Source organism: Phoxinus phoxinus (genome assembly GCF_949152265.1).
Source record: "Phoxinus phoxinus genome assembly, chromosome: 6".
NCBI lineage: Eukaryota > Metazoa > Chordata > Actinopteri > Cypriniformes > Leuciscidae > Phoxinus > Phoxinus phoxinus.
In genome coordinates this window covers 40,234,043-40,261,957 of record NC_136881.1, presented here as the reverse complement: position 1 = coordinate 40,261,957, position 27,915 = coordinate 40,234,043, and the positions used below count along the sequence as shown (strand labels likewise).

The following is a 27,915-nucleotide window of genomic DNA, read 5'->3' as shown; positions in this document are numbered from 1 at the left end:
CTCCCAGGCATGGAGCCTGCGGTCAGCGTCAGCGAGAGCATTGCACCGAGCTGAGGACTGCACACTGGACCGGGACTGCTGACCTCTCCGGGATAAGGATAGGCTGGTGTGTGATCGTCTCGACCCCAGAACCGGTGTTACGGATCAACTGGGGATCATGTTAACTGGGGACGCGCGCGTGCACGCAGACAGTTTTACCTGGATTTCCAGCAGATGTTAAACGGTGACAGATTCGTCACAGCGAAACTTTCACTGAGCAGATTTAAAAGCTTTCCACGTTATTGTTAAATCTTTGTATCATATTTGGGCTCTGTTGTTTACTCTGTCACTGTTCCGCTGTATGTTTCAGACGCATTGAAGGGAAGTTGTAATGTGTTTCAATTTCGCGACACACAGACCACGCCCACATTATTTTGTTACATTCGTTTCGATGAAATTCGTATCTGATGACAACTGTAAGTAGATTAAATAAATTATGCTATTGACAATGTGTCTTTGTAGTGCGTGTGTATTTGCAGATTGTTGTTATGATGCCAATTTGTGGCTTAATTTAAATTGAACAGCAATGCTGTGGTTAAAGGGACATGTCAAGCATTTATTTATTTATTTATTTATTATTTATTTATTTTAATGTTGCTGAGGAATGAGTTAAAGCATAAAGCATACAGTACACTCCATAAATGTTCCTAAAGAGTGGTGAAAATTTATAAGCCATCGCTCATAGATCCAGTGAATTACCCACAGCATTTATTTAGGGGAATGGTCAACAAACATATTCATTAGCTATTAGGTATGAAAGCAACAATAACAAAATAAAAATAGGCAAATAAATGTGTATGCATGCAGGACAGCTGTATTTGCCAACCGTGAAGGTCTGACCACACAGTCCCACCATCCCACCAATCGAAGGAAGGAAGAACAAACTATAGAATAACATGTTAATGAAGAACAGTTACTTGTTTTGCAATGTATATCAGTATATGTATACATTTGTATTACCCATTGGCCAGTTTGGCCTTCATACCTACGCTGCTCTCCATCTAATCATGTCATATTAGTAAATAAATGTCACAGTTGTATTACCTTTTTATAGTAAGAACAATTACACCATTACCCTTCATTGTGAAACTTCCACATCTCCTCTTTATATAATAGTGTTCCTTTCTTGAGCAGCTACTATATTGGTTAACCTGCAAAGTTTTTGATTTGTCTAACTTTAATTGCATAAATTTGCTGTTGCAGTATATGTCCTATAACAACAATGACACCAGTTACAATAAGGACACTTAATTTAATAAAGACCTTTTAATCTGTTCCTAACGGTTAGCAGACGACAACAATGAAAGCACATGATGTGATAAATAACAAGTAAAGAGAATATGTTAATGAGATTCATGGTACTAGTCAAATGAAAAGAACTGGCATAAATCATCTTTATATTACATAAAAAGAGGCCCAACACTACATTTTATTTATAAAACTGATATACCATTGTGCATTATTTCTAAGAGGTCAGCAAAAAAGTACACAAACATTTTCTATTGTAGAGAGGGTCATGCTATTCATGTAAGGTGACACGTGATTAAGAGGTTAGTGATGTATTAATATTAGCCATAGAGAATATCAGTTTGTAATAATTCATCATCACTCATATGTTCTGGTTATTCCAGTAATACAATTTGTGGTTGCCATGCACTCAGTGTTTTTCACAGGACTTTAATCACATAAAGACAAAGTGTTCTCTACATGTCCAATACAAGACATTAGATACACAACAGTGTTATCCAAAGCGACTTAAATCGCATTTCAAAGTACACATTTTAATTTCTTATCAGATCTTGCTTTCCCTGGGAATCGAACTCATGACCTTGGTGTTGGAAGCACCAATGCTCTACTGTTTGAGCTGTTTGAGAAGATGCAGTATTATATGCCTACAGAATTGTTCTGAAAGAAGAGGAGTCAAAATAAGTTTTTATTTTATAAATCTGTTGAAAATGTTACAAGTTCATGAGATAATTAACTGCATGACCCTATAGCTGCTTTATGTCCAGGGAAAAGGATACGTAGGTGTCAGAGCTGGTTGTAGCCTACATAATCAGCAGAGTAAAATAACCTGATAAGTGTTTTTATATAAAAATAATAGATCCATTATAAATTAGGCTATATATGCAGATAAATAAATGCAACTTGTTGAAAAACATTTTTTAATGACTTTGCAATTTATGTTTCTTTTAGGTAGCTTAGCGATTTTAACTTAATCTACATCTGTTGTTATTTGTGATTAGAACTCATGACAACACTAAAGAAAATATGATACACTAATATTGAGAAGAAAATTCTTCTGAAGTGCGGTGACAAGTCTGTTCATCCAATGAAACCGAATGCCCCATGTTAACATAGGCGTGGTTTCTGAGCTTGACACTAAAGTAGGCTATGTTAAACTTCTTTGAAATTGCGTCAAATACGCAGGAATATACACTGCAAAAACAAAGCGCTTTATTCGCATACCAGCGCATTTTCGCACACAACTAGTGAAATATTAGTTTTGAATCGGTGATCCGTAAAATACCGGTGATGAGTTCACCGATTTACCGGTGAAAATACTGGTCTGTGTGTCGCGAAATTGAAACACATTACAACTTCCCTTCAATGCGTCTGAAACATACAGCGGAACAGTGACAGAGTAAACAACAGAGCCCAAATATGATACAAAGATTTAACAATAACGTGGAAAGCTTTTAAATCTGCTCAGTGAAAGTTTCGCTGTGACGAATCTGTAACCGTTTAACATCTGCTGGAAATCCAGGTAAAACTGTCTGCGTGCACGCGCGCGTCCCCAGTTAACATGATCCCCAGTTGATCCGTAACACCGGCTCTTCTCCTCCGCCATGCCCGTCACTGGAGCCTCGGAGTGAGTGTGACCGCTTTGGGTTCGGGAGTGTGTTTGTGTGTGTGTGTGTGTGTGTGTGTGTGTGTGTGTGTGTTTAGACTGTCACGGTGTATGTAAGATTCGTCTAAAACACTGGTCTTTAGTTGAATTTTTCAGCTCATTGTAGAGTGTTATGGTGTTTGTAAGTATCTTTTTTAGCTGATTCATGACGTTTGATCGTGAAAAGTAATGTGTGTGTGTGTTTATGTGTGTTTGTTTTGGTAGTTTGATCTTGGCAGTAGACATAACTTTGCTCTAAAAACAGACCAGGGTCACATGAAGAAACAGGAGACCAGACAGCAGTGTGTGTGTTTGCGTTTGTGTGTGTTCACGTTAGTGCGATCAAGAACTGTTTTCATGTTTCATTCTCATTAAAACTCAGTTATAAAATAGCTTGAACCTTATAGACCAATATTTATATTTGAATGTAGACGGATTATTGATCTGTTATAAATAATATAGTTGGGGTGGGGAAAATAATGACGAATTGGAAAAGTGTTTCTCCATTACCTGTCTTGTATATTCAAAAATAATAAACACAGTGTTAAATATATATATATATATATATATATATATATACGGTATATACACACACACACACACACACTATATGATTATTATGTATAAAGTGTATATTTGTTATACAGTGTCTACTGTCTTTTTATAGTTTTCTGACTGAAACCTTTCCCACGACTTTAGCGTTTAAAATATTGGAATGATATTCTATGTTTAATTCTGCCAGTTTCTGGAAGTTGATGAGAATAAAGTGACATTTTATGCAGTCAATTGTAACTGTTCTGTGCCGTTTAGTGTAATATTATTGTGCAGTCTACTATAATATTTATATGCCATGATTATCAATATGGCTGATCCTGAAGAAAGATTCAGAAAAACAACATGAACTTCCCTGTATATTATTAATGTTGTGGAAAATTGGATTGTGCACTGTTATAATGTGTGTGTGTGTGTGTGTGTGTGTGTGTGTGTGTGTGTGTGTGTGTGTGTGTGTGTGTGTGTGTGTGTGTGTGTGTGTGTGTGTGTGTGTGTGTGTCCAACACAGTCCAAAGTCGGAGGATTACTCCACTGCTATTCTGAAGCAGAAGATTCGGCCGAATCGACTGGTCGTGGATGAAGCCACCAATGAGGACAACAGTATTGTGTGCTTGTCACAGGTAATGTGTCTATTGTTGTGTGTGTGGTTCTGCTGGAGTGCTTAATAGCAAAATTATAAAATGCTTCAAACAGTTTTCCCAAACATCTCCATGTATACTCCTACCCTCTTTTTAACAATAAGGTTTTTCTTTTTACATTGATGCTATAGAAGAACCATTTTCGGTTAGCCAAAGTACCTTTCAGTGAACAGCTCTTATATAAGAACCATTGTTTTCTTCTTGTGACCTTTTGTGCAATGGAAAGTTCCCATAGATAAAGCCCCTTTATTTTCAGGGCTTGACATAAACTGTTTTGCTCAGCAGCCGCTGTGGCTAGTGGCTTTCCAAAGTTACAAGCCATAATTTTGACATCGACACCATGGGGAAAAACTGCCAAATTTGTAATTCCATCTCATCATTTGTCAGCAGGATTATCAGGCTGCTGTCACTTTAAGACTTGACGCACGGATAAATTATGTGTCCTAACTACACGTGACGCGCGATAAAATGCGTCTTTTCCATGTTAATCAGAGTTTGTCCTAACCGGCCGCGACACGCGACGACTCTATTTTAGAAACGGTTTCTGTTTTTCTGTGACGTCGCGCTGGACCAACAAACACAAAGTGTGGCGATGATAATCTCAGGCACTGTTTATGTGCTTTATTTAATGTTAAAAGCATGTCATGTGACTTTGAATATCATTTAGTGCTCCAGCTTTGTAGCTGTAAAAGCAACAATGGATAATCACCTCAGATCTTGATATAAACAAATGGAAACAAGAACTTTCAAACTGTGAAGAAACAAGTGTATTATTTGACAAAGATTGTTTTAGTAACTCAGTAGCCTATGTATGTCTAATAATGTTTCATGTAACCTACTTATTATTTGTGAATTTGATTTCCATTTTATTGTGATTGGCGTCAAGATTACGCTCACTCGCTGCGAGACTCCGCCCACACGCTGTTCTGATTGGCTGTGGGTTTTGATTGATTTGATTTGCGTCGCGTCTAGTGTGGACAGACAAATTATTTGTTGCTTCAATCTTATCGCATCGCTCTGGTTAGGACACAGTTGCTATGTTTCCATCCACACGTTTTTATCCGAATGAAGTGATATCGAATGAAAAATGCCTTATGGAAAAAGTTAAATTCGATTGAAATTCATGAATATCGACTCTAATAATGAAATACGCTCGGTCTCATCAGATTTTATCTTGATCGATATACGGCTTATGCGATAAACGCTGAAGGAAGCGCTATTTGCAGAATAAATAATGAATTGCATTTTGTCTAGCAAAACTTTGTTTGCAAATGTTGGCTTAAATGTTGTGCGATTCAGTGCGAAAATGAATGGGAACACCTTAAAATGTCTCAAATCAATTCGATATACCAATTTGATCGCAACACAGCATGTGACGTCATTACGCACAGGTTTTTATTCGCTTTAAAGTCGTTGGATGGAAACACACTTTCATCAGCTTTATTCGCATGCGTTTTTTTACCGAACTTCAGATAGATCGATTGACAAGTGGATGGAAACTTAGCGAGTGTTACACATGTACACGTTTCTTTCTCAACTGTTTACATTCACCTAAAGCAAGCCTGCCATTTTGACATTATGTTGTGTGTATTTGACTGTTTAAGTGCAGTAAGTAGTGCAAAATAACTCACTTTAGTGCTGAGAAGCTTTATGTGCCGCACTTTGGGTGTGAGAGCTAAATCTGCAGGAATGAGTACAATTATGCGCAATACGCACAATCCTACGCCGAAATTGTATATTTTCTATTTAAAAAAATATTGTATATCTAATTATTGAAATTGTATATCCGAAATATTTCAGATATGTAGAAAAATCTATATTTTTGACAACACTACATTGCACTTAGTTTATTATATCAGATCCCTTTTTAAAGGAGTCATGAACTGGCTTTCTAAATTTATTTATATTGTTGTCTGAGGTCAACTTATGACGTTCGCTTGGTTTTTACAATCAAAAACATCAAAATTAATAAGTTATAGGCTATTTTCTACCCTGGGTTTGAGGTTTTTATGGGCGTGTCGCATTGAAGACTTGGAAGTAAACGCCCACTGCTATGATTGGATAACAGTGTTGCATATTATAATGACTTTCATGTAATGCGCGAATTGGTGGGCGGGGCTAAACAGGCAGTGTTGAAGTGGGCGGGGCTAAACAGGCAGTGTTGAAGTGGGCGGGGCTAAACAGGCAGTGTTGAAGTGGGCGGGGCTAAACAGGCAGTGTTGAAGTGGGCGTTGATCTTCTTCTTTGACGTCATAGATCCCCACTTTGAAAAACCTTTTGTTCCCTGGTGACAAAAGGAAGTATGATGACCTCCTATATGGCTAGTAGGAGTGACTGCGTAATATCCAACTGGCGGGTGTTAATTTCAGGCTCTGTTTATTTGTGTGTGTGTGTGTGTGTGTGTCACAGGTGAAGATGGAGGAGCTGCAGATGTTTCGCGGAGACACCGTGGTGTTGCGCGGTCGGAAACGGAAACAGACGGTCTGCATCGTCCTCACAGACGAGACGTGTAGCAACGAGCGCGTGCGCATGAACAGGGTCACGCGCAACAACCTGCGCGTGCGTCTCGGTGATGTCATCAGGTGCGCGCCCATGACATCAGGCTTTACTGCTGCCCATGCTTTTCCCAGCAACACCATTACATGCATTCATTTCAGACTGTGCCAGTGTTAAAGGGGTGGTTGATTATGATTTCACTTTTCTAGCTGTAGTTAGTGTGTAATGTTGCTGTTTGATCATAAACAACATCTGCAAAGTTACAACGCTCAAAGTTCAAAGCAAAGGGAGATATTTCCTTTTAAATAAATAGTTTTTTAAGGACTACAACAAACGGCTGGTAGGAACTACACGACATTCCTCCCGGGTTAGTGACGTCACCAACCCTAGAATTTACATAAACCCCGGGATCACGATTTATAGATTATCAAGACAGAATATGCCAATCAATGACTAAAGATAACTACACATAATCTACATAAATTCATCAACTAACCATTCAGAAATGTCCTGTTGCTTCTACATGTTGTCACTTCTTCTTGAGTCTCTCCATCTTTGTCTGAATCCGGTTTGAACATAAAAGGCAGAACAGTTTTAGAAATTTTCAGTGCATGTGTGTGTGAGTGCCAACTGTTGAAGCTCCGCCCCCTGTGCCGGGAGCAGCAGCTCATTTGCATTTAAAGGAACAGACACAAAAACTGTGTGTTTTTGCTCACCCTCAAAAAGTGACTATAACATGATATATAAAAATATCTGTGGGGTATTTTGAGCCAAAACTACACACACACACACACACACACACACACACACACACACACACACACACACACACACACACACACTCTCTCTCTCTCTGGGGACATCAGAGACTTATTTTACATCTTGTGAAAATGGCATTATACCACCCCTTTAAAATAAAAATTTACAGTGGTACTTGTGTGTGTGTGTGTGTGTGTGTGTGTGTGTGTGTGTAGTATCCACGCCTGTCCAGATGTGAAATATGGGAAGCGCATCCATGTTCTGCCCATTGACGACACTATCGAGGGGCTGACGGGAAACCTGTTCGATGTTTTCCTAAAGCCGTATTTTCTGGAGGCCTACCGACCAGTTAACAAAGGTACACACACACACACACACACACACACACACACACACACACTCACTCAGCAGTCAGGTCAGTTCTGCATGCGGGGTTAGGTGTGATATTGAGTGTTTGTTTTGGATCTACTTTGAGCTTTAGATGAACAGCTGGGGTTTAGATAAGAAGCAGGTTTAGGTAAGGATAGACCATAAGCCAGGGTTTTGTAATATGTTTGCAACATCATTATTTTTGCATGCTAATTACCAGAAAGGTTTGGAAAGACGCATAATTCATCGCATCCATCACTGCCGATTTATTGAGGAACTTCAATCAATCAAACTCTTAATCACTGTATATACTTTGATAAGCTTTTATTTTTCTATTATCATTTTTCATTATATTTTATACCATTAAAAAAAAAATTATATTTATTTTTATTTCAGTTGTATTACTTACTTATTTTATTTTGATAAGCTGCCAGGGAAACCTTTCTCTCTTTTTTTCCCTTTAAGGTTTTTCTTCTTATATTTATTGTTTATTTGACTACAGCTTTATTTCAATTAATAAAAAATATTTTTTATTTTTAGTTCTGCTAACAACAACAATCCAACAGATTATTATGCCTTTAAAAAACATTTTTTTTAGTGATTTTTAAAGGATAATTCCGGTATTTAAGACCTTGAGTCTATATTGTAGTTTGTTTTGGATGAACAAGAGTGGTGGACAACATTTTTTTGACAATGGTTCCTCTCTCGAGTTTTTGACTATAATAGAATTGGCCATGGACCCATTTAACATGGGAGTCAATGTGCATGTCCGAAAATGTCATTAAAACAACCAATGATGTTCGTTTACAAATCTGTTAAACTCACCGAGTGGTTATGGTGTTCGTTGATGATTATAAACAATATATCGTCGCAATATATGATTCCAATCCGTTTATTTTGCTATAGTGGAACTATTTTTTCAACAATGGGATTTTACAAAATGACGAATAAAACACGACAGAAACTGTATTTCGCAACACTTTTTGTTTCTGGAACATCAACTAACATCACTAATCACTCGGTGAGTTGCACAGTTTTGAAAAATAATGTTAAAGGTTGTTTTAATGACATTTTCGGACATGCACATTGACTCCCATGTTAAATGGGTCCATGGCCAATTCTTTTATAGTCAAAAGGAACCATAGAGAGGAACCATTGTCAAAAAAATGTTGTCCACCACTCTTGTTCATCCAAAACAAACTACAGTATAGACTCAAGGTGTTAAATACCGGAATTATCCTTTAAGTGATTTTTCTTTGAGTTTTAGTACTTCATTATTTTATTGTGATTAGCTGCCAGCTAAACCTTTTTCATGTTTGTTTTTTTGCTTTCCTTTAAGGTTTTTCTTCTGATATTTTTATTTTATTTTACTACAGCTTTATTTAAATTAATATTTTTTATTTTGTAATAGTTTTATATGTGTTAACAACAACAACAATGCAACAGATATGGACTAGATTTCTACACACCCGCTGGTCTACACAACATATTCCCTTATGCACCAAAATTGAACATGGATTTAGTTTATTTGGACACTTTCTGCAGGCGATATTTTCCTGGTGAGAGGAGGCATGAGAGCGGTGGAGTTTAAAGTGGTGGAAACAGACCCCGCCCCTCACTGCATCGTTGCCCCGGATACCATCGTCCACTGCGAGGGAGAACCAATCAAACGAGAGGTGAGTGTGACGTCACCATACCAGTGCGGTTTCTCCATGTTACCGCGACCGCACGTCATGATGTGATATGTTGCCGGTGTCAGGATGAGGAGGAGAGTCTGAATGACATCGGCTACGACGACATCGGGGGGTGTCGGAAACAGCTGGCTCAGATTAAAGAGATGGTGGAGCTTCCTCTCAGACACCCCGGCCTGTTCAAAGCCATCGGCGTGAAGGCAAGAGTCACTGCACACATCTAACACACACTCATCTAGACATCATGTCTGTTTATAAGTAAAGATAATGAACGCCGACTGGCTGTGGTTCCTCAGCCTCCGAGGGGGATCCTGCTGTACGGTCCTCCCGGGACGGGGAAAACACTGGTGGCTCGAGCGGTAGCCAATGAGACGGGAGCGTTCTTCTTTCTCATCAATGGTACAAACACACACTTGAGAAGCACAGTCTGGCACTGAGAACGCTAAAACACACTTGATATTATCAAATTGACTGCACTGACATTATTGGATGAGAACAAAACTTGAACAATATTTTGTTGTATGAATATCTGAACGTGCAATATATCAAACGAAAGAACAGAGCCTCTTTTAAACAACAACAAGTTTTATTCTAGCTTCATGCATTCTTGTTTTTCCAACACACACAAAAAAAGTTTAATAAAAAAAAGCAACATTTTGAACAACTCTGAACAACTTTTTTTTTTTTTTTTTTTTTTTGCCAGCCACCGCCAGCATTTTTGATAATTTTCACAAAACTTTTGTGGACTCTGAATATTCTTTTTGTATGAATATTTGAACATGCAATATATCAAAAGAAAGAACACAAGCTGAATCTTTTAAACTACAACAACAAAAATTATTCCAGCTTCATGCATTTTTATTTCAACACTTGAATGTGGGCGTTTCGTAAAAAACAACAACATTTTGAACAAGAAGCTGAGAAAATCTTTTTTCCCGCCAAAGACTACAACATGCATAAGCAATGCGTTTATCGCTGGTTTCTGCTCCTTCTTTTGTAATGTTCTTAGGAAATTATGAAATGAGTTAAAATTCAGCTATGAGCAATTGCAGACAGTAGTGTCAGTAAACAGCGTACAGCTGAATTGAACTCATTTCATAATTTCCTAAGAACATTACAGTTATGGAACTGAACTGAATCAACACTGGATTGTCTTGAGCTGAATGATGACAGTGTTTTCAGTGTTATACGGTAGTGGCCGCTGTTACACGACTTCTGAAAGACTGTCGAATCTCTGGATCAAAACACGGGCAAAAAAGAAGCAGAAACCAGCGATAAAAGCATTGCTTGTGCATGTTGTAGTCTACGAAAAACAAACAAAAAACGATTTTCTCAGCTTTTTATTCGAAATGTTGCTCTTTTTTTTTTTTACGAAACTCCCACATTCAAGTGTTGAAAAAAAAGAATGCATGAATTAAACTTTTTTTGTTGTTTAAAAGAAGAGGCTAGTGTTCTTTCTTTTGATATATTGCATGTTCAGATATTAATACAACAAAATATTCAGTCAAGTTTTGTGAAAATGATCAAAAATCAAAAACACTGGCGGGGAAACATTGTCATATCCATCACCGTACCAAACTCTCAGAGTTGTCATGACATAAATGTGTTTACCTTGATCCTTGTGACAAATGATTTTGTGGACAAAACAAGTAGAGCCAAATATTGTATCAATAACATTTTGATGATGTTTTTCCATTTTCCAGGGCTTTACAGTTATGAGAAGAAAATATATTTCCCATATATGAATGATCAATATATTAAATGGTTTAACAGTATATTTGAAAATATACAGAATAATACATTACAATATATTGAATAAGAAATGTATATATTAAAAAATATGTGAGAATACATTTACTAATATGTGACCCTGGATCACAAAACCAGTCACATGGGTAAATTTTTTTGAAATTGAGATTTATACATCATCTAAAAGCTGAATAAATAAGCTTTCCACTGATGTGTGGTTTGTTAGGATAGGACAATATTTGGCCGAGATACAACTATTGTAAATCTGGAATCTGAGGGTGCAAAAAAAATCGAAATATTGAGAAAATCTCCTTTAAAGTTGTGCATTTATGTTCACGATTGCGCTGCATTCACTCACAAAAATACATGTTTTATATATTTACAGTAGGAAATTTACTAAATATCTTCATGGAACATGATCTTTACTTAATATCCTCATGATTTTTGGCATAAAAGAAAAATCAATAATTTTGACCCATATAATGTATAGTTGGCTATTGCCACAGATATACCCGTGCAACTCCAGACTGCTTTTGTGGTCCAGGGTCACGTATATCATAATGTATGTAATTTTATATTCAGTAATACACTTCATAATATATAGATGTACATGTGATCAGATATGGTAGTGCATGTGTAATATGTTGCATTATATTTAGCAGTATATGCCCATATATGCTCTTCCGGCGGGGCGTTTGCTCATGTTGTTGCTTTCACATCCCAGGTCCCGAAATCATGAGCAAACTCGCAGGCGAGTCCGAGAGCAACCTGAGGAAAGCTTTCGAGGAGGCCGAGAAAAACGCCCCCGCGATCATCTTCATCGACGAGCTGGATGCGATCGCGCCGAAGCGAGAGAAGGTGAGCAGAGAGACAGGCGTGTCATGTGACTGTGTGACGTGTGTCCGTGGTTAACCGGCTGATGTGTGCAGACTCACGGTGAGGTCGAGCGCAGGATCGTGTCTCAGCTGCTCACACTGATGGACGGCCTGAAGCAGCGCGTTCATGTGGTGGTGATGGCGGCCACCAACAGACCCAACAGTGTGGACCCCGCTCTACGCCGGTTTGGTGCGAACACACACATGTGCACATAATATAGACATTCATGCTGCTATATTTGGCTACTACATCTTTAAGCTACCGGCCATTCAGAACTTCTACTAGCCAAAAAAAAAGAGCGCAGAGAAATAAACCAGTGTCAAATATGTGACCCTGGACCACAAAACCAGTCACATGGGTCAATTTTCTGAAATTGAGATCTATACATCACCTGGAAGCTGAATAAATAAGCTTTCCATTGATGTGTGGTGTGTTATGATAGGATAATATTTGGCCGAGATACAACTATTGAAAATCTGGAATCTGAGGATGCAAAAAATCGAAACATTGAGAAAATCTCCTTTAAAGTTGTGCATTTATGTTCACGATTGTGCTGCACTCACGCACAGAAATACATGTTTGATATATTTACGGTAGGACATTCACTAAATATCTTCATGGAACATGATCTTTACTTAATATCCTAATGATTTTTGGCATAAAAGAAAAATCAATAATTTTGACCCACACAATGTATTGTTGGCTATCGCCACAGATATACCCGTGCGACTCCAGACTGGGTTTGTGTTTATATATATATATATTCAATTCAAAATTGCTTTACTGGCATGACTGTAAATAATACAATATTGCCAAAGCTTGGAATACATAGAAATTCATGTATGAATTTCAGATTTTATTAAATATATATATATTTTTTTTTATTCTTATTCTTATTCAAACAAAATCCTGTCATCCAGCCTCTCCTCATTCCTCTTTCACCCTCATCCTTTTCACCAAAAATGTGTTTTAGTTGGACAGATCAATTCAGTACAAAGAACATAAAAAAAAAAGTAGGATGTTGGAAAATAACAGTCTTTTCTGTTAACCAAATGCTTTTTAATCTTTGCTTTTACTTCTATAGAGCTGGTAAGCCCCGCCCCTCCGTAAAACCCCGCTGGACCTCAAAGTTGAAAAAGCGTCAATGCAAGTGAATGGGAGAAAATAATTATTTTCTGGTCCCGTTTGAATTGTGCCATGAATGTGAACATATGTTGTCTGTGAATTTTTTATATAATCTTTCGTGTGAAGAATGCTACAATTTAGCGGGTAGAAGTTTGATACGGGTAGACTTTGTGTGAGAGCACTTTGTGGACTACAACTCTTCGCTGCTTTCGACGCGTTTGAAACGTCAACACCACTAGCTCACGGCTCTAGCTCACGGATCCCGCTAGACATGGCTGTGTCTTTGGTGCACTTCACCGCCTTCTTTCAGGGAGAGGACAAAATCGTTGAGGTTGGCGAAAACCACGGGTAAGTCAACTTTATGGGGTGACGTCACATAGGCGACATGTAGTCTTTCTCGTTATGTCTTTTCCACAACTGCTAGCCGACGAATCATACCATATACTGTCAAACTTGAAACATGAAAGATTATATAAAAAATTCACAGACAACATATGTTCACATTCATGGCACAATTCAAACGGGACCAGAAAATTATTATTTTCTCCCATTCACTTGCATTGACGCTTTTTCAACTTTGAGGTCCAGCGGGGTTTTACGGAGGGGGCGGGACTTACCAGCTCTATAGAGAGCAGAAGCCCCTCCCCTTCCGGTGGAGCATGGGACCTTATTTCGGAAAAATATTGTATGGTAGTCAATGGCGAGAGACAACAAATATTTTGATCTCGTTTGAATTGTGCCCTGAATTACACATATGATGTTTGTCAATTTAAAAGTTACATTTTAAAATCAAGAAAGTCGCAGTTTGATGTAAAACTGTTGAGGTATAAGACTGTGAAAATACGTCATTACAAAGACTACAAACCCAAAAGGCGCACATGTGACGTCATACCTTTTCTCTCAATGAATGAAGCTAACTCTACTGAAGCTAACTTTACTGAAGCTAACTTTACTGAAGCTAACTTTACTGAAGCTAACTTTACTGAAGCTAACTTTACTGAAGCTAACTCTACTGAAGCTAACTCTACTGAAGCTAACTTTACTGAAGCTAACTCTACTGAAGCTAACTTTACTCAAGCTAACTTTACTGAAGCTAACTTTACTGAAGCTAACTTTACTGAAGCTAACTCTACTGAAGCTAACTTTACTGAAGCTAACTTTACTGAAGCTAACTTTACTGAAGCTAACTTTACTGAAGCTAACTTTACTGAAGCTAACTTTACTGAAGCTAACTTTACTGAGGCTAACTTTACTGAAGCCAACTTTACTGAAGCTAACTTTACTGAAGCTAACTTTACTGAAGCTAACTCTACTGAAGCTAACTCTACTGAAGCCAACTCTACTGAAGCTTACTCTACTGAAGCTAACTTTACTGAAGCTAACTTTACTGAAGCTAACTTTACTGAAGCTAACTCTACTGAAGCCAACTCTACTGAGTCTTACGTTATAATCGTAACGTTACGCCGTGATGCCGGAGTGTGTTGTACCAGACTGCACACACACGAGCAACGGTGACGTATATTGCGAGACGAGAGATGTAGTTCATTGAGCGGTTTCCAAATTAAAACTAAATGTTACTCTTCAGTTTTATGACAAACTGCGACTTTCTTGACTTTCATAATTATCTTTTAATTTGACAAACATCATATGTGTAATTCAGGGCTCAGTTCGGACGGAATAAAGAGATAACTTGTCTCTCGCCATTGACTACCATACATATTTTTTCCAAAATAAGGTCCCATGAGCCGGAAGCGGAGGGGCGGGACTTAGGCTCTCTATGCAAGTGAACAAGCGTGACGTTATTTGTTGCGTAGTGACGTTTATCAATCAATCAATCAATCAATCAATCAATCATAAACTTGAACAGTTTATGTTCAAGTGTGCCAGATATGAGCAGATTCTGCGCAATACGCTGTTAATAAATCAGTTCAGTATTTGCTCTAAATCTGTGCAGATTTGGTTTACACAAACTTCCCCAGTAAAGTGAGTAAACATAATAAAGTAACACGCCAAATTGGCCAGTGATTTTTACCCGCGTTTGGCGGGTGTTAAATTTAAACCCTGAATGGCCCGAAACGCACTCTCTAAAGAAAGGTCTGTGTAAGTGTTGATGTGTGTCCTTCCTCTGCGCAGGTCGCTTTGATCGAGAGATTGACATCGGCATCCCTGACTCCACCGGCAGGCTGGAGATTTTACAGATTCACACGAAGAACATGAAGCTATGGGAAGATGTGGACCTGGAGCGGGTGAGGAAGAGGAAGTGATGCAGGGTTTAGTTCAGGGGTTTTCCCAATCCCAGTCCTTCACCTCCCTGCTCGGTCTCTCCTATCTGACACACTCCTAGTACACACTAATACATTTTCGTTTGAAAACGCATCTTTTTTCTTTCTCCGTTTTTCCCTTCCGTCCACGGCACACTTGAGACGGCGTTTTTATGAATGAAAACTCACCTTTTTGGAAACGTTCTCCAAATTGGATCAATTTGAAAACGCCATTTCCGTGTTGTAGTGTGCACTGTCAAAACGTAATTTTTTAGAGATGCACCGATTGATCGGCTGGTGACCGGAATAGGCAGAATTTTACGTGAGCGACGACTGGCCGGTCATATGCCGATTTTATGCCGGTCAAATGCACTCGGGCGCCGCATGATTAACATCGCGCAACATCAGCATCACACGTGCACACTGACCGCACATGTAGAAAACTTGTGAATTACGGCCGTTTCACACCGCAAGTGGCGGCGCATATTTTTTCCGGCGTGCATGTTAATCAATGAGTGCGTTCACACCGCGTAAACAGCAGAGAAGCGGGGTTTCAGCGCCAAGTCTAATTTTGCTGCACTGCTCACACTCAATTAAAGTGAAAGCACACTTTTGATGGACAAAATAAATATGATTTCACACAAAAAGTGCCCAAATCTCACAGAATTTGCATGTCTAGTGTGTTTTAACAAGAACTGGAGTTGGCTATGTCAGAAAAGAAAATGAAGACAAAAATATTTATAGAAAATTTACGCATTTAAACTTGTTTTTAATATTCAGTTTGGGTAAAAGTGTGTGTTTTATAAAAAAACATGTAGGGAGCAGTGAACACTGCATAGGGACCCTGTCAATCGTGACAAACCCGAGTTAATGGCGCGAGATCATGATCTAAATAAGAGAGACATACAAACTGAGCAGAGCGGGAGGTACGAGGACTGGAGTTGAGAACCCCTGGTCTAGTTCATGTGTAGATATTTCATAACTGTGTGTGTGTGACAGATTGCGGCTGAGACACATGGGCACGTGGGAGCAGACATGGCCGCTCTGTGTTCAGAGGCAGCGCTGCAGGCCATCCGCAAAAAGATGACCTTAATCGACCTGGAGGACGACAGTATCGACGCAGAACTGCTCAACTCACTGGCCGTCACCATGGATGACTTCAAGGTCAGCTTCAGCGTTCACACATTCTGCACCAGATTACGAGTCTAGTACCCGATGTTGCTTTATCATTGATCCAGAGACATAACAGAGATATTGATGATGCATTTAAAGGCGCAATATGTACGATTTTTGCATTAAAATATCCCAACATCACAAGGCCAGTGTTATATATTTTGTTAAGTTGATTACTTACAATATCCCAAATGTTTCCAACTATTTTTAAATCGTGAGAAAATTGCAATTTTAACCAAGGAAACGGGGCGTGTGAGCGGGGGTGAGCTGGGAGTCGCTAGTCAGTGGCGTCATATCCGCGTTAGCCTCGGTTTCCATTCGTACCGCGTGGAGCCCTGGAAAAATGCGGGAGTTGTAGCGTCTATCAAGCAACAAACGTTAGCTTGTTTCGTGCAGGCATTATGAACACAATTATTCTTTACCGATTGCAGCCGGTTCTCTCGACAAAGACAAGTCCCATAAACGTACGGGTCAATTTTATATATTCCAAATGTAGCATTCGGTAATAGTTATGTTTATGTAGGAAAGTATTATTGCTTTAGACTTGTGTTTAGTTTATTGACATTGTTTATCACGTCTGGTGTTTATGGCCATGTAAATAAATATAGCATGTGTTATACATAAAGATTAATCCGTCTTTTGGCAAATGATGTGTGTGTGTATTCGAATGTACTTTTACAACAATAGTTTAGAACACGTAAAACTGCGAATTCGACAAATACAGTAACATGATAACCAATTTAGTATCAAACCTTACTTTTCTTGCGGTTAATTCATTTTAATGAAATAAAAGCATGTCATTAAACGCTACATTTATAAAAATAGAACTTTACCTTGTCCATGAACATGATTTTTCGATTCACGTCATCAAGGGACGCCGCTGTTGTTGTTTGGATTGTAGCGCCATCTAGCGGCAGAAAATCTTGCATATTGTACCTTTAAGTATTAATTTGTATCAGATGTTTCTGCTTAAATTCTTTGGGAGGAATATACAGACAAAATTAGAAAAAATAATGAATTTACCTGAGGGATAGATGTAGTAGAAACTTAGGAAGCCACTAAAGGGACATGGTGATGGTGAAGAAAAAAAAAAAAAAAAAAAAAAAAACGGACGGGAGGATGAGTTGTATTTCAATGCTTTTCCGTTCTCTCACAAAAACAATATGAGAATAATGAACTTAATGATGAAAACTTTTGTGATGAAAATAATATGAGATGAAAGGAAAAACTATATTTCAGTGCTTTTGGGAGCAAATGAAAAGCTTCTCTGGGGGAAAGCATTAGTTCTGCAAGCGAACGCAAAAGCATTTCAACTATTTTTTTTAAACATAGTTATTTCAATTGCCATGCCACTTCGTAGATGTACCGTGGGTTTAATGTTAAACTTTTTTTCTTATTATTACAACCATGTTTTCTCTGGGTTTATTGTCATACTCCAAACTTCGAAAAGATAAAGATGTAAATATACGTATTTATCTCTTTTTTAACTCGTCGTTTGAGATGGGGTATTTTCCCTCATAATAAATCATGTGTCTTAAGCAAAAGTTTTCATTTATTGTTATTTTTGTCTACCGGACACGATTGACTCATTAGTGAATAGCATCTGTTGTGTCTTCCAGTGGGCGCTCAGTCAGAGTAACCCGTCTGCGCTGAGGGAGACTTTAGTGGAGGTTCCTCAGGTAAACTGGGAGGACATCGGAGGACTCGATGAGGTGAAGCGAGAGTTACAGGAGCTTGTGCAGGTAAACCACACACACACACACACACACACACACACACACACACACACACACACACACACACACACACACACACACACACACACACACAGACACGCAGGGCCTAAAACTAACTTTTTTGGCTTAAGAAAATGTACTGGGTGTGTGTGTAACCAGCCATGAGACATTGATGAATCCTTATTTAAGTTACAAAAGTTATTCAGCAATGAGTGATTGTTCTTTGTTTGTTGTTTGATTAACATTAAAAAATACAGACAGCAGCAGGAAGCGAATGCACGGATCCAGTATAGTGTTACACACATGCATTTTGTTTCTCAACTGTTTACTTTTTTAGTTGAGACACAACTGACTATGGACACTTGCTAAGACGGCCATAATTTAGTTTGAATATGTTCAAGAGTACGATATGAAAAAGCGCTCAATTAAGTATTTGCGCACTGAGACGTGGATTTCTGGGCTGGCACTTCTGATGTTTGCACACAGAAAACTTCCTTCAATGCAAGTAACGAATTGAGTTCCCGTCGTCTTAAACGAACACACCGACTTTTTGGGACTTTATCTTATTCCCCGTATCCCCCAGAGTTAGATAAGTCCATACATACCCTTCTCATCTCTGTGCGTGCCGTAACTCTGTCTGACCGCACACACCGCTAGCCTAGCTTAGCACAAAGACTGGCGGTAAATGGCTCCAGCTAGCATACTGCTCCCAATCAGTGACAAAATAACGCCAACATTTTCCTATTTACATGTTGTGATTTGTATAGTCACAGAGTGTACAAAAAACAAGGTCACATGAGACACAGCCATCTTCTAACCGTATACACACTGGGAACTATATTCTCAGAAGGAGAAGCACTGCTACTTCTGCGGAGGGATTCGCTCGCAGCGCCTGAGAAGCCCCGCGGTGAGGAGACGAGAGTTCGCTCAGTGTTGTGCTATCCGCCCAGCTTCGCCTTCTGAGAATATAGTTCCCAGTGTGTATACGGTTAGAAGATGGCTGTGTCTCATGTGACCTTGTTTTTTGTACACGCTGTGACTATACAAATCACAACATGTAAATAGGAAAACTCTCCTGACTGCTTTGTCGGACAAAAATGGCGGATTCTGCGGATGGCAGATTATGATTGGTCAGATCGCCTTTCAATCAAACTCCATGCGAAGCGTCAATTCATAAAAATGTTACTGGCCATAGACACTGTTTCACAACAACGATTTTTACTCATTCGGTGTTTGGCGAGTGTTAGTTTTAAGTTTAAGGTATGAAGTGGCCATTCACAATCTCTCTCTCTCTCTCTCTCTCTCTCTCTCTCTCTCCCTCTCTCTCTCTCTCCCTCTCTCCCTCTGTTTAGTATCCTGTGGAGTATCCTGATAAATTCCTGAAGTTTGGAATGACTCCATCCCGAGGGGTTTTATTTTACGGTCCACCTGGTTGTGGCAAAACCCTACTAGCTAAAGCCATAGCCAACGAGTGCCAGGCCAACTTTGTGTCCATTAAAGGTATGTGTGTGTGAGCGAGAAGAGTGAAGTTAAAAAAGCATAGTGTGTGTGTGTGTGTGTGTGTGTGTGTGTGTGTGTGTGTGTGTGAGCGCGAGAAGACTGAAGTTAAAAAAGCATAGGCTGAGTGTGTGTGTGTGTGTGTGTGTGTGTGTGTGTGTGTGTGTGTGTAATCTGTTGCATATGTTGCATTGATCGCAGGCCCAGAGCTGCTCACCATGTGGTTCGGAGAGTCCGAGGCAAACGTCAGAGATGTGTTTGATAAGGTGAACAAACTCCTGCTGTTGTACATGTGCTTTTAACACCATCGTGCATCTCAAGTGTGTGTGTCCCCTTTCCTGTGACCACTTGTGATTCTTCAAGAGAACATGTGACTACACACACTATCGTTCAAAAGTTTGGGGTCATTAAGAAGGTTTATGTTTTTAAAAGAAGAGTCTTATTACCAACCAGGCATTTGATCAAAAATACAGTCGAAAAATGATCATATTCAAATATTTTAAATGTTTCTCATGTGAATATATGCTAAAATGTGAATTATTCCTGTGATCAAAGCTGAATTGTGATTGGGTCACTTGATCCTTCAGAAATCAGTATAATATGATGATTTGCTGCTCAAGAAACATTTATGATTATTATCAATGGTTGTGTTTAATGAAGTTTGGAAAGCGTTGAACTGTTGTTTTTTTAAGATTCTTTGAATATTAAGTTAAAAAGAAGAATTTATTTGAAATATAATATTTTGCACATTATAAATGTCACTTTCGATCAATTTAATGCTTTTTTCAAAACACAAAAAATCTCACATCGACCCCGAACTTTTGAAAAGTAATGTATATAATGTACTAACTGACACTTTTACAGCATGTTAATTCAATAACAAAAGTTTTGAGTGGTATCCAGACACATTATTCTTTACACTGTAACTGCGATGTGGCCAAATGTGCTTTAACCGGTTACCTCACGATTGTAATGTTCCACTCAAAGCATTCGGAACTCCGTTTAGAATTCAGAGATTGCATTCTCACACAAACCGCATCACATGCTTGTGTTGCCGTGGTAACAGGCCCGGCAGGCGGCCCCGTGTATCCTGTTCTTCGACGAGCTGGACTCCATCGCCAAATCCCGCGGGGGGGGAGGCGGAGACGCCGGAGGAGCGGCGGACCGGGTCATCAACCAGATCCTGACCGAAATGGACGGGATGAGCGACAAGAAGAACGTCTTTATCATCGGCGCCACCAACAGGTGAGAAAAAAAACTTTTTTTATTAAATACTAATATTAGATTGAATCAGTGGTGTACATGTAATTAGTGTATTTTGGGGTATCAAAGACTTTTACTCTCTACTTTTTTTTATTTTTTTAATAAGTAACTGCACTTCTGTGATGTAGGCCTGATATCATAGATCCTGCAATCCTGAGACCCGGTCGCTTGGATCAGCTGATCTACATCCCTCTCCCTGACATGGGCTCTCGCTCCGCCATCCTGCGCGCAAACCTCCGCAAGTCCCCGGTGGCTAAGGTCATTCTCTCACACACACGCACACACACACACACACACACACACACACACACACACACACACACACACACACACACACACACACACACACGCACACACACACACACACACACACACGCACACACACACACACACACACGCACACACACACACACACACACACACACACGCACACACACACACACACACACACACGCACACACACACACACACACACACACACACACACACACACACACACACACACTAACCCTAAACCTGCCCATCTCACACACACACACACACACACACACACACACACACACTAACCCTAAACCTGCCCATCTCACACACACACACACACACACACACACACACACACACTAACCCTAAACCTGCCCATCTCACACACACACACACACACACACACACACACACTAACCCTAAACCTGCCCATCTCACACGCACACACACACACACACACACACACACACACACACACACACACACACACACACACACACACACACACACTAACCCTAAACCTGCCCATCTCACAGACACACACACACACACACGCACACACACACACACACACTAACCCTAAACCTGCCCATCTCACACACACACACACACACACACACACACACACACACACACTAACCCTAAACCTGCCCATCTCACACACACACACACACACACACACACACACACACTAACCCTAAACCTGCCCATCTCACACACACACACACACACACACACACACACACACACACACACACACTAACCCTAAACCTGCCCATCTCACACACACACACACACACACACACACACACACACACACACACACACACACTAACCCTAAACCTGCCCATCTCACACACACACACATACACAAACACACACACGCTAAACCTGCCCATCACACACACACACACTAAACCTGCCCATCACACACACACACACACACACACTAAACCTGCCCATCACAGAAAACTTTATGCATTTTTAATAAAACACTGTTTAGTATGTTTTTAAAGCCATTTGAAATAGGAGGACTCAGGAAATGTCCTCATAAATCACGTTCACGTTGTAATACCCATGTCATTATACAAATTTCTGTCTTCATAAATAACATAAACACACACACACACACACACACACACACGAAGCCCCCTGTAACGGTGTGTTCCGCAGGACGTGGATCTGGCGTATCTGTCCCGGATAACGGAGGGCTTCTCGGGAGCGGATCTGACTGAGATCTGCCAGAGAGCCTGTAAGCTGGCCATCAGAGAAGCCATCGAGGCAGAGATCCGTGCGGAGAGACAGCGCCAGGACGGGAAAGACACGGCTATGGTGTGTGTGTGTGTGTGTGTGTGTGTGTGTGTGTGTGTGTGTGTGTGTGTGCGTGTGCGTGTGCGCGTGCGCGTGTGCGTGTGTGCGTGTGTGTGTGTGTGTGTGTGTGTGCGTGCTGAACACGAATTTAGAGAGAGCGGTAAAGTCCTGATTTCTTAAACGGCAGCTGACTGTTTTATAGCTAGCTTTGGCCAACAACAAATTCAAATTTATTTATATAACGCTTTTCTCAATACACATCGTTTCAAACCAGCTTTACAAATGATTATGACATTTATAAAAAGCAAAACTACATGAAAAACATGCATACAGACAGAAGAACAGTGGCGACTGCAGAAGTGGAAATATGTTGTTAGGTAAAATACTATGTTTGTGTTTTTGTTTTTGTGAGTGATGTAAGTTGAGGATTTTATTACTAATTTTAGATATTGTATTGAAATAATCTTGACAAACAGTTTAGGGTTTATTTTTCTTAAGTTATGTTAGCAACTATTGCAAAAAATAAATAGATAAACTAGTCAACCTCACTAATCAAATGTCAAACTAGACCATTCTGACCAATCTAATGTCTGAGGTTAAATCATTTCTGATAAATCAGTCCCTTCAGCTTCATATGAATGTGTCTTAAAGTCCTGTAGTCAATCATTTTATCCCTTAAAACTCATCTTTGATCACCAAAATTACATATTTAAAAATCTTTTCCTTGAGGAAAAATGGTCAAGCCTTCAAATATCTTGAATGTAACTCGACACCCTTGCCTCATTTAGTATACATGGTTCTATGAATATGCAAATGAGCCCTGCCTTCACTCACTCACTCACTCAGAGATCCACTGGTTGACGATCACACGTTGATCTGATTGGTTACAAGGTAGTTTGTGACGTCAGAAACACCAGCGATTTCAAACCGTGTTTTTGAGACTGTCTTTGGTTCACTGCAGTTTTAAGCAGAAAATACTCAGCAATGCTGTCGACTTATGAACTTACACATGGTTTGTCTTAAAGCAGATTAAAAACACCACATAGACGTATAAACAACATTAAAAGCTTGATTTTCCCCACAGGGGGACTTTAACAGTTTATATTGTGTGTTTAGAGTCATAGACAAGCACGTGATTCATACCTGTGCATCATACCTTCATAACTGCTTCCAGGAGGACGATTACGACCCGGTGCCTGAGATCAGGAAGGATCATTTCGAGGAAGCCATGAGATTTGCTCGTCGCTCTGTTAGTGACAACGACATACGCAAGTATGAGATGTTTGCTCAGACTCTTCAGCAGAGCCGGGGATTTGGGACCTTCAGGTAATCAAACACATCAACACGCAAATCAAATCATACTTTTCTAAATGTCATATTCATTTGCTAACAAACAAGTATTCATTACTTTAATGCGCTCATTGTTTCTGTATTAAATTATTACATTGTTTAAATGAACCCTTAAAGTCAGCATCAGGTGCCATATATCATTTTAAACATGAGAACTTGACGTTTCCATCTAGCTCATTTCAATTCCCAATTTTACATTCATTTTGTCTTGGAATGGATGAATTTACCAGATTTTAGAAAAACGGTAGCACATTTTTTTCTTTTTCTTTTTTTTTTACTCAACTCAAACAAATTCTCCTGAAGTTTGGATTTTTTCCTTTAGAAAGTTTTACTTGTATATTCTAGATATCCAGATGAAATGTTGACCACATGTAACAATCCCTAAGCAAGTTATAGCCATTTATTACCACATTATTATAGGCGATTTTTAGTGAAAAGCTGGTTACTGACAATGCAGAAAAGTCCAAAAAAGTTCAGGAAGTAAAATAAACAGAAAACATTATAATAGAACCCTGAAGCTAAAGTGACGCATATATATATATATATATATATATATATATATATATATATATATATATATATATATATATATATATATATATTAGGGCTGTCAAAAGATTAATCGCGATTAATTGCATCCAAAATAACAGTTTGTGTTTACATAATATATATGTGTGTGTGCTGCGTATAATTATTTATATATATAAAAACACACACAATCATGTATATATTTAAGAAAAATTGGTTATATTTATATATAAAATATTTATATATATTATATAAATTATATAAATGTATATACAGTATATAAATGCAATTATTCCTTAAATATATAAATGAATGTGTGTGTATTTATACATAATAATTCTACACAGTACACACACATATATTATGTAAACACAAACTTTTATTTTGGATGTGAGTAATCACGATTAATCGTTTGACAGCCCTAATATATATATATATATACCAATCTGGGCATGAGGATGGGATTAAGCATCAACAATCATCCCTGTTTGGCTCAGAGAAACAAATGCATGGGTTTCTATGACGAATCAATGCTGATCAAAACCTGATGACGCGATCACATTCACTACGGAGCCTCTGAATGTCCACATAAAAGCCACGAATCTCCTCTTTACATGACTTTTTAAAGCATACAGATTGGATTAGCGGTTCAAAAGTTATTAAACATTTAAGAACAACAGTTATTGTTAGCCTGTATAGGTCTTTAAGGGTTAATAAAGGTTTAGCTATCTGTGATTTGCATATGTACATTTCTGAAATGCACAGTTTCCTCTGATGACAGATCACTCTATATTGTAATGTGTAATGTGGCACTTTCTGTAAAGCTGCTTTGAAACGATATGTATTGTGAAAAGCGCTACACATATCATACCTGGTTCTGCAATATAAATAATCTCTTTCTTTCATTCTTTGCCTCGTGGTCAGGTTTCCTACAGCGGCTCAGTCAGGTGGAGGTCAAGGGTCAGGCCAAGGCTCTGGGGGTCAGTTCAGAAATGATGGAGATGATGACCTCTATCAGTAATCGAGGTCAACCCTCCTGAGAGAAGAGAAGAAACTCACTTCCGACTGGAATCGACACATTATGATTATTAAAGAGACAGTTCCCCCAAAAAATGATGAATTCTGGGTAACCAAAGAGTTGACGGGCCCAATTGATTTCTATATACATTTTTTTTTTTTTTACTTTTTATACTGGAAGTCAATGGGGTCCAAGAACTGTTTGGTTGTCCATATTCTTCAAAATATCTTCTTTTGTGTTCAACAGCAGACAGAGACTCAAACGGGTTTGGAACAACTTGAGTAAATGATGACAGAATCTTTATTTTTGTGTGAACTGTCCCTTTAATAGTGGAAACAACCAATATCTGTATGTTGTTGTTTTTCTGACAGGGATTGTAATCTCTTTTAGTTCTGCGAGAAACTAATGTCAGAAATATTAAATTGAATCAGTGGTGTAAATGTAATTAGTCACTGTACTTAAGTATATTTTTGGCTACTGAGTATCAAAGAATTTTACTCTCTACTTGACTACATTTTTGAATAAGTAAATGTAATTTTTACTCCAATACATTTGTAATGAGAGATGAGTAGTGCACATAGATATACATAATAAAGGCTAGATGTCTTATGGCGTTGTCTCTAACGTCATCACCGGCGGCCATCTTGTCACAGGCAAGCTTTCTGGCGGGCTCTGTGGTTCCTGATGTAAAGTGAGTGATCTGCATGAGCACTCTTATCTCGCTGAAATCTTGACGGATTTACAAACGGTTTGGTTTCTTACAAACGTTATTAACGGGGCTATAATTCTGGATGCTTGAACATGTTGAACTGCATCTCTGATGTTTATAACAAACCAACCCGTTTGAAAATCGAAAATAAAATTTATTTAAAAAGTACATGCACCATTAAAACTCAATGTTACGAGCGAGCGAGCTGACTGTGGCAAGATGGCCGCTAGGTGCCGACGTCGACCTCCATTGGCCAGCAGCGCGGACGAGACATCTAGCCTTTATTATGTATTTCTATGGTAGTCGATAACTTTTTCTTCAGCAGTTTATTTCTGCTAAGAAGTGATATCGCCATCTACAGGGAATTTGAAGGTAGTATATTTCGTGTGTTTTTGCCCTTGTTCACAAAAAACTTGTCAACAAGGCCACTTTACATGAAAGCGAGTGCATTAGCCGTTGTGATTAGCAGGTGTTTCATATATTAGACGAGGACATGAATGCCAGCATGTCCAGTGCAAGTAGGCTTCACCTACTTAATTTTACTTAACATTGTTGTATTTATCCATTATATTGTAGAGAACTTTTTAAAGGATATTGGTTTATTTATACTCTTTTTGAACACTTGAGCTTAACTGAGACTTGAGTGTCTGTAGATGTTTAAGAGGCTGTTGTTGTGTCGACGTTGATTATTTGCAATTTTGAAGTGTTCAGTTTTATTTTAAGTGAATAAACGTGATTGCTCTCTTCACAAATCAACTGTTTCATGATTCATGTCACTGGCATGTCTCTTAGGTGTTGCGGGTTAGTGCAACTTTGAGTAAAACACTTAAGTACTGTTACAATCAGATATCCTAATCTCCGGTTTCACAGACCAGGCTTAAAATAGTCCCAGACTCAAATGCATGTTTGAGCCGTTTTAACTGAAAGCATCTTGAAATATGTCAGTGCCATTGTATCAAGATGCACACCATGTTTTTTTTTCTAAGCCACGTACGTTTAAAGTTACTTAAATGCCCTAATTAAACTAAGGCCTAATCCTGACTTAATCTAAGCCCTGTCTGAAACCAGGCCTAAGATTTTTACTCGAGTCGTATTTGAATTGGTTACTTGTAATGAAGTTATTGTTGCTGTTTACCTTACTCCAGTATGGTTTTCTGGTACTCTTTACACCTCTAAATTTAAAGCCTATTATTCACTTTAAATTAGAAGTTGGTGCTGTTAAAAAACGCGTTGATGTGATTGTGTGTCTGATGGTAATAAAGGAAATGTAATTATTGACTGTAGAAACATCTTTCTAAAATCTTCCCTAATGCAGGGGTCCTGATCCTGTTCCAGGAGATCTACCTGTTCAGATCCAAGCCTGATCCAACGCCTGTCTGTAAAAATACTTCTAAAGATCTCAATTAGCTGGTTCAGTTGTGTTTGATCAGGGTCTTAAATGTCACCATAGGCTATATAGATTTTCAAAACAAGACAGTAATCTTAACTTTGTTAAAAAGGTTCAATTAACTTAAACAAGGCCAAGTAAATATTTGTTGAAATTGATATTTGAGTGCATCCACTCGTTTGCCAATTTAAACTAGCCTAAATTCTTCTCGTTTCCACTTAGGCGTACTAACATAAT

At 38.8% G+C, this 27,915-nt stretch overlaps 1 protein-coding gene across 1 annotated transcript; it reads left to right on the top strand.

Moving 5' to 3' along the window:
- On the top strand, positions 1–27,566 carry LOC306999667 (transitional endoplasmic reticulum ATPase). Its single transcript, XM_079614542.1, has 20 exons — positions 1–135; positions 2,874–2,911; positions 3,990–4,101; positions 6,529–6,701; positions 7,590–7,732; positions 9,289–9,419; positions 9,503–9,634; positions 9,731–9,833; positions 11,908–12,041; positions 12,113–12,248; positions 15,318–15,430; positions 16,445–16,609; positions 18,238–18,360; positions 19,707–19,854; positions 20,053–20,117; positions 20,918–21,096; positions 21,243–21,372; positions 22,549–22,707; positions 23,861–24,012; positions 25,489–27,566. Exons 2-20 carry the CDS (start codon positions 2,889–2,891, stop codon positions 25,583–25,585), a joined length of 2,418 nt encoding a protein of 805 aa, XP_079470668.1. The 5' UTR covers positions 1–135; positions 2,874–2,888; the 3' UTR covers positions 25,586–27,566.
- Positions 27,567–27,915: the final 349 nt, after the last annotated feature.